The sequence below is a fragment of the Sciurus carolinensis genome, chromosome X (genome assembly GCF_902686445.1).
Source record: "Sciurus carolinensis chromosome X, mSciCar1.2, whole genome shotgun sequence".
NCBI lineage: Eukaryota > Metazoa > Chordata > Mammalia > Rodentia > Sciuridae > Sciurus > Sciurus carolinensis.
Window position 1 is genome coordinate 996,375 of NC_062232.1, and position 8,003 is coordinate 1,004,377.

The window sequence follows — 8,003 nt, forward strand, 5'->3', positions numbered from 1 at the left end:
TACCTGGGATGTACATGCAGTGTTAGAATATTACAGAGCATGAACAGCCATGCTGTTTCCCTGTACAACTGATAAATATATAACGGAGTCTGTTGCGCTAGGGAGCCCACCGCAAGGCCTTGCAGCACTGGTGTCTGGACCCCGCAGAAAGCAGCGCCCCCACCCGCTCTGGCCCAGCACCAGGACCACGCATGTACACCCAGCTGGCCGCGAGGGGGCGGGGCGAGCGCGCAGGCGCAGTGCAGCGTCCTGCTCCCCGGAAGTCCCGCCTCGCTGGGGCGGGGCCGGGCGCGGAGGCGCAGCCTGGGGCCGCCGCGCGTCCGCTTCCGCGGGTCCCGCTCCGGAAGCGGAAGTGCGTCACAGGGGGCGGGCGGCGACGGCGGGTCGCGTCAGGGGCGCCTCCGGCGGACGGTGGCGGCGCCGGGCGGGGAGGCCGCGCCTGCCCGCGGGGCGTCGGGGGACGGCGGGAGCGCAGGCCAGCGGCGGCGGCGGCGGGCCGGGACGCAGGCGGAGCTCCGCGCCGGTGAGCGAGCGCCGTCCCCGCGCGGCCGGCCGCCCCAACCGCCGCCCTGGGCGGGCCGGCGGGGCGGGGCCTGCGGCGGGGGCGGGGCCTGCGGCGGGGGCGGGGCCGGCCGGGGACGCGGGCCGCGCGGGGCGGCAGCGGGGCCGGGTCGGTGGCCGCGGGCGGCGCGGGGCCTGCGGGCGGGGGGCGAGCCAGGCCGGGCCGGGCGGCGGGCAGCGGCCTGCAGGGGTCGGGGCGCCGGGCGGGGGCGGGCGGTTCCGGGGCCTGCACGGCGTTGCCGGGGCCGGGAGGACCGCTGTCCGCGGCTGCGGGGCCGCAGGCCGGCGAGGGCCCCGGGGATGCGGAGGTCCGCGGTGTCCGGCGGTCGCGGGGCCGCAGCGGGAAGCGCTCGGGGGACCCCAGGGCCCGGGGGCGGAGGACTCAGGGGTGGTCACCGGGCGGCCGGGCCGGGCTGCCCGCGCCCTGGGTCAGCTCCCTGCGCTTCTCCGCAGACCACCCTCGCTACGCGCCGCCTGGCCCGGGTGGGGGTCCACCGCGCCGGGTCCCTCGCACCTCGGCCTGAGGCTGGGGACAGCGCAGGGAGCTTCCCAAGGGGGGCGGCGGTGGCCGGTGTCCTGCTGCTCTGGGTCAGGCATGGCCACCTGCAGGGGTGCCGGCCGATGGGCCGAGCGGGGAAGGGGCCCTGGAGGCCCAGGCCGGCCCCGGGCCGGGTCCTGCAGAGGCCCTGTCCGCCCTGGGCCACTCGAATCCCGGCTTCCGGGTATTTCCCTCGGCCCAGACTTCCGGTTTCATCAGAGCAAACACCGGGCCGCCTCTTCCCAGGTGTCGGGAGCCCGGCGCGCCCTGGCCTTTCCTTCCGCTGGGTGTCCTCTGGGCCCTCCTAGCTGGCCCGTCCCTACCACGCCCAAGCCTGCAGGACTGCTGTGGTCAGCCTGGGGGGGTCCAGGGCTGGGGCCGGCCCCTGGGCGAGGCGTCCTGTCCTCGCTTTTCCTGAAGAGCGCTTCCCCGTTAGCCTAGGGTCAGTGCTTAGGACGGACGTTCTTGGCACCCAGAGGCCGTGCAGGCGGGAGAGAGTCGTCCTCCTGTCCTGGTGAGGTGCCGAGTCGCGGCCGGCCCTGACCAGACCCGTGCTCTGTTTCAGGCCCAGGGTGCCGGCTATGGCCGCGGCTACCATCGTGCACGACACGTCTGAGGCCGTGGAGCTCTGCCCCTCCTACGGCCTGTACCTCAAGCCCATCACCAAGATGACCATCAGCGTGGCGCTGCCGCAGCTGAAGCAGCCCGGCAAGTCCATCTCCAACTGGGAGGTGATGGAGCGGCTCAAGGGCATGGTGCAGCACCACCAGTTCTCCACGCTGCGCATCTCCAAGAGCACCATGGACTTCATCCGCTTCGAGGGCGAGGTGGAGAACAAGAGCCTGGTGCGCTCCTTCCTGGCCTGCCTGGACGGCAAGACCATCAAGCTCAGCGGCTTCTCCGACATCCTCAAGGTGCGCGCCGCCGAGTTCAAGATCGACTTCCCCACGCGCCACGACTGGGACTCCTTCTTCCGAGACGCCAAGGACATGAACGAGACGCTGCCCGGGGAGAGGCCGGACACCATCCACCTGGAGGGCCTGCCCTGCAAGTGGTTCGCGCACAAGGAGTCGGGCTCGGAGAAGCCCAGCGAGGAGGTGTTGGTCCGGGTCTTCGAGAAGTTCGGGGAGATCCGCAACGTGGACATCCCCATGCTGGACCCCTACCGCGAGGAGATGACCGGCCGCAACTTCCACACCTTCAGCTTCGGCGGACACTTGAACTTCGAGGCCTACGTGCAGTACCGCGAGTACGTGGGCTTCATCCAGGCCATGAGCGCGCTGCGCGGCATGAAGCTCATGTACAAGGGCGAGGACGGCAAGGCCGTGGCCTGCAACATCAAGGTGAGCCGGCGGCCTCTGCCGCCCCAGGCCCGCCCGCGGGGGCGGGGCGGGGCGCAGCGTCGCGGCCACTGCGGGGGACCAACCGGCGGCCTGGACCGCCCAGCGCTTCAGGCGTCCCTCCCACCGGGGCTCCGGCCTGGGTCCCGGGCTGCGCCGTCTGCCCTGCCCCTGCCGAGGGCTCTGGGGACCGCGCTGGCCGAGGCCCGCCCGTGGGCCTGCGCCGGGGAGGGCGGGGCGCGGAAGGGGCAGCGCTCTGCTCGGGTTCCGCGGGTCGGCCGTGCTGAGTCCGAGTTGGCGGGTTTCCCTTAAGCGCGACTCCGCCGAGGCTGGGGCTCCGGGACTCGGTGGCCCCTGGGCCTCTGGGCCGGGGAGGGGCACCGCCGCAGGGCGCGAGGCCCCGGTGGCCAGGTCCTCAGGGCCGCTGGCGAGCGTGCACGGGTGGCAGGCGGCCCGCGGAGACGCCATGGCGCGCTGGTCTTGCCCGCAGGTCTCTTTCGACTCCACCAAACACCTGAGCGACGCGTCCATTAAGAAGCGGCAGCTGGAGCGGCAGAAGCTGCAGGAGCTGGAGCAGCAGCGGGAGGAGCAGAAGCGCCGCGAGAAGGAGGCGGAGGAGCGGCAGCGCGCCGAGGAGAGGTGAGGCCCTCGGGCGCGGCGGGTGCGCGTGCGCGCGCGTGAACCTCGCGAGAGCCCGTGAACCTCGCGAGAGCCCGGGCAGCGGGAAACTTGCGCCTCTTCCCCGAGCGCCCCAGGGTCCCGGGGGACCTGTGCCGAGCGACCGGCCGGGGACCCTGCCCGGCACGGAGTGCTTTGCGCAGGCGCTCTTGCCGCTGGTGGAGGCCGGGCTCACGCAGGGCGGCGGGATGAGGTGCGCCCCGCGACAAGCGGAGGGGACCCCAGTGTCGGTCAGGAGGCTCTGGGCCTCTGAGGTCAGGGCGGGCTCCGCAGGCCCCTTTGCCGCCTGCGGCCTAGCACTGCCCGCGGCGTCGGTGCAGCTCCGAGCAGCTCCGAGCAGCGTCCTGCGAGGCCTTTCCTCCGCAGCGGGCGTGTCCCGCGGGTCTGCCCAGGGCGAGCTTCAGCGCCGGGCGGCGGGCTCGGCCCTGGCGGCCTCGGACTGCGCTCTTTCCCGCCGCTGGGTGCCGTGCGCTCTCTGCTGCTCGGCGCTGTGCCGTGCGCGGCCTGGAGCCCCCGCGCTGAACCCTGCAGCAGGTTTGGACCCTGCCTGACCCCGGGGGCCCCATGCGGCCTTCCCAGACGTGCGTTTGAACCCTGGAGCCTGTGGGAAGCGGTGGGGCGCCTTGGGCCGACGGCCCGGGTCTGCCACGCACGGTGCGGAGCTGGGCTCCAGAGGTGCCTGGGTTTTACGTTGAATGACAGGCGGCGCCAGGTCGCGCAGGGTAGAGGGTCCAGAGGTCCGCGGGCGCGGGGCCAGGTGCGGAGCAGCAGGCTGCCCCCTGCGCCCTCGCCTGAGGGAGGCCCAGCAAGCCTCCCGGCTTCTCCCTGGCTGGAGACGGCGTCCATTTGGTTGTCGGGTGCCAGCAGGGATGTGAGCTGTCACTGGCTCGCGTGGCCAGGCTCGAGGACTCTGCGAGCAGCGCGGGTCCGCGGGGCCTCTGAGCTCGGGTGGCACTGGGACCTTCTGACGCCCAGTGGGTGTCAGCGCCCGGCCTGGCGGAACCTTGGCCCTCTGACCTCCTGCCTCTGGGCTCCCTGCTGGCCTCGGCCCTGGCGCTTTGCCTCCCTTCCTGGCGGAAGGGAGTTGGGGTCCTCCTCTGTGCCACGTCCCAGTCCTCCCCCGTCTCTGGGCTGGTGGCACCTCTGCCTCTGGGTTCTCTGTCGCGGCCTGTCGCCTGCCTGCCTGGGGTGTGTCCCGTCCCCCCGGCTGGTGGGAGGGAAGCCTAAGGCCCAGGGAGGAGGACGATGAGCTCCTGTGGTTCCTTCTGGCCTCTGGGAGCCGGCGTCCCTCCTGCTCTGCTGGTCCTTTGCAGGTGCCCAGCCCCTAGGAGGAGCGGGTCCTGCTGGCCCCACTCGCTGTCGCTCTGAGAGTCGCAGTTTCGCAGTTCCAGGGGCTGCTTGTGGGACCCCGCACCCGGCACTGGGGGATGCTCTGCTCCCAGCCTGTCCCCTGTCTGCCCTGCGGGCTGCGGGCCTCCTGCAGCGCGGTTGGAAGGGGGTCTCTGCAGGCTGCCCCGGGTCCTGCTGGACGGTGGTCCTCGGGGCTCGGCTGCGGGGGCCTGTTCCCCCTGCTCACGCCCCCTGCGTGCCAGTGCTGGGGACGCAGTGGTCAGAATCGCCTGGATACCCGCCAGCAGGAGGGAGCCAGGAGGCGGCCCTCACCGGGCTCTCCCGGGGCCCTGTGGGCGGTCGAGGCGCGTGGTCAGCCTCCCTGTGTCTTGGTGACCTGGCCTTCTCTGGAGCCTCCGCCACAGGCTCACGTGGCGGCTGTGGCACTGTCTTCGGTCTCGTCCGCCTGTCACTGGGCTCATTCTCCTGGGGTGTTCCTGTGGCCTCCCGCCTGCTTCTGGCTCCTGATAGGGCCTGGCGCTGCCCAGCCCTTGCCCAAGCCCGGGCCCTGGGACTGTCCCTGCAGGCGTGTGTGCGGGGCACAGCTTTCCTGCCGAGGGTGCGGGCGTCCCCCTGGCTGTCTGTCTCTTCTTGGTTCTAAGAGCCTGTGCCAGGGACGCGGCAGCCTGCTGTCCGAGTCTGTCCGTGTCCTGTCGGGACCCAGGTGGGTCCGAGAGGCCCGCTGGCTTTCCCCGCGGTGTGGGCGTGGCCTGCCCTGGCCAGACGGCAGGGACGGGCCCCAGCGTCCTCCTCTCGCCCCTCCGCTCCCCGGCCTGGTCGCGGTCGGTCACCATCCCCTCCCTCGAGCGCCGCCTGCCCCCGACGCGCAGTGGCCCCAGCGGCCCCCTGCAGCCCCTGCAGCCCCTGCCGCCCCTGCGCCCCCACAGGAAGCAGAAGGAGCTGGAGGAGCTGGAGCGGGAGCGCAAGCGCGAGGAGAAGCTGCGCAGGCGCGAGCAGAAGCAGCGCGACCGTGAGCTCCGGCGCAGCCAGAAGAAGCTGGAGAAGCTGCAGGCGGAGGAGCAGAAGAAGCTGCACGAGAAGATCCGGCTGGAGGAGCGCAAGCTGCTGCTGGCGCAGAGGAACCTGCAGTCCATCCGGCTGGTGGCCGAGCTGCTGAGCAGGGCCAAGGTACAGGCCGGGCGGGCGCTGGCTGAGCGGGTGGGCAGCCGCGGCCTGCGGCGGCGGGAGCAGCCTTCCCGTCTGCCGGCCGGTGAACCGGGGTGCCGGCTTCCACGCGGTGCCAGCCTGCTGGCCCCGGGGTGGCCGGGCAGAGGCGCGTCCCCCCAGAGGCGCTGCCAGGCCCCTTCTGAGCCCCCTCTGGCCTGGGCTCGCCCGCCCGTCGGCCGGCCGCTCGGAGCTCCGGCCCGCGGGGCGCGGGGGCGAGCACAGCTGTAGGAAGGGCGCGCGCTCTAGGCCCGAGTCCCTCGGCCGCCCGGATCCGACGGGTGCTGCCAGCACCCGGGCCGGCGAGCCCTGCTCTGCCCGGAGCCGCCACGGGCGGCCCTGTGGGCGACTCCCGCGAGTCCCGGAGCCCGCGCCGGGCCGGGCGACCTCAGCACGGTCCTTACCACAGGAGGGCCACGCCCAGGAGCCCGCCGCGGGCGCCCCCGTAACCTGTTGTCTAATTACAGTTGTGCTAAGGTCCGGAAGGAGCCTGGCCAGAGTGCTGAGACGCGGGCGGCTCAGCTCCCATTTCATGGTGAATATTGAAGACACTAACCCAGGCCAGGCCCAGGCCAGCCCGCCCGCGGGCGGCGGCGGCCAGCCCGCCCTCGGCTCCGCGCCGCGGCCACTGCTTGCGCCCTAACAGCAGGCCGGACGCCGACTGGGTGGGCGCCGGCCAGGCCGGCCCGCCTGCGCAGAGCGGAGCCCACCGCTTGCCCCAGGGGACTCGCGGCCAGGGAGCCGGGGGATGGACAGGCGGCCTCACCTGTGGAGGCCAGGCCGTGGCCACGGCCTCCACTCCAGCCTCCGCCTCTCCTCCGCAGGCCGCGAAGCTGCAGGAGCACGAGCAGCAGGAGCAGCGGCGGCGGCTGCAGCAGCAGGAGGAGCGGCGGCGGCTGCAGGAGGCCGAGCTGCGGCGCGTGGAGGAGGAGAAGGAGCGCGCGCTGGGCCTGCAGCGCAAGGAGCGCGAGCTGCGGGAGCGGCTGCTGAGCATCCTGCTGAGCCGCAAGGCAGACGACGTGCGGCCGCACGAGGACCTGCTGCAGCCCGTGCTGGACATCCTGCAGACCGTGTCCGGCTGCGCGGGCGCCACCTCGCTGCACCCGCCGGTGGGCCAGCCGCCGGGCCCCGCCCGCGAGACCCCGCCCCGCGCCGAGGCGGACGGCGCGCCCCGGAGCGTGAACGGGAGCGCGCCCGAGGAGGCCCCGCGCAGGGAGGGCCCGAGCACGCGCTGCCTGGGCTCGGCTGGCGGCTCGCCCGAGAAGCGCTGCCCCGGCGTGCTCGCCTGCATCCCCGACAACAACCAGCAGCCCAAGGGTGTCCCCGCCTGCGACCAGCACGTGGCCAAGAAGGAGGTCCGCTCCGAGCAGGACAAGTGCAACCGGGAGCCCAGCAAGGGCCGCGGCCGGGCCAGCCGCGAGGGCAGCTCGGAGGACCGCCGGGCGCGCGAGCCGAGCCGGGCCAGGCGCGCCGGCAGCTCCGAGGACGCGCGCGCGCAGCGCAAGGAGCGGCGGTCGCACAAGAAGCGCTCGTACAAGGACGGCAGCCCCCGGCGCAGCACCAGCCCGCGCAGGTCCCGCAGCAAAGACAGGCGCGGCCGCAGGGAGCGGAGCCGCGAGCGCGGCGGCAGCGCCAGCAGGAAGCGCAGCCGCCACCGCCGCCGCAGTCAGCGCTCCCGCTCGCGGTCCCCCAGCAGGCACCGCAGCACCTGGAACAGGTAATGAAGGGCCCGCGGCGTCAGGAAGACCAGGCCGCCCGCCGCCGGCTCCTGCCCCTCCGCCTCGCCCGCCCCGCGCGCCACGCGCCTCCGCCACAGCTGGATGCCCCGGAGCCGCGCCTGCCGGAGCCGGGCGCCAGGTCCCTCCCCGCAAGCCGGCCACGCCAGCCCCACGCGCCACGAGCTTTAGTTCCTTCAAAACTGTCAACCCGATAGCTTTAATGTCGCCTGTCCTCGGAATCAGGAAAGCCGCACAGACCCCCGTGGAAATCGGCAGGCGCGGCCTCTCAGAGCAACCTGCCCGGACGCCCCTCCTGCCGCCGGACCCTCCGCGGGCGGCGCCTGCCTGGTCCTGCAGCCCGTCCCCGGGAGCGGCCCGGCGTGGCCCCGAGGGGCCCGCTGCTCCTTGACTTCAACACATTCACTTTTTACAACTTCAGTGGGTAAAGCGTAAAAAGGTTGGTTAAAGCTTTTGGTTTCTAGACGAGGTTAGTGTGTGTGGTTTTTTTAAGAAGTCGTTTTGCTAAATTATTTTTACTTGGAATGTGCCCAACAATTCAAGGCTGCAAACTTGTTAAATTTTATAATCGTTTGCCTCTCGAAAAGTGAAGCTCAG

At 72.7% G+C, this 8,003-nt stretch overlaps 1 protein-coding gene across 2 annotated transcripts; it reads left to right on the forward strand.

The window, feature by feature from the left end:
- Positions 1 to 378: 378 nt before the first annotated feature.
- On the forward strand, positions 379 to 7,724 carry Akap17a (A-kinase anchoring protein 17A). Of its 2 annotated transcripts, none has more exons than XM_047536428.1 (5): positions 379 to 523; positions 1,665 to 2,442; positions 2,930 to 3,078; positions 5,394 to 5,634; positions 6,495 to 7,724. In XM_047536428.1, exons 2-5 carry the CDS (start codon positions 1,681 to 1,683, stop codon positions 7,389 to 7,391), a joined length of 2,049 nt encoding a protein of 682 aa, XP_047392384.1. In that variant the 5' UTR covers positions 379 to 523; positions 1,665 to 1,680; the 3' UTR covers positions 7,392 to 7,724. The 2 variants fall into 2 exon arrangements, with proteins under 2 accessions (XP_047392384.1, XP_047392385.1); XM_047536429.1 differs by lacking the exon at positions 379 to 523 and adding an exon at positions 623 to 670.
- The last annotated feature ends 279 nt before the right edge of the window (positions 7,725 to 8,003 follow it).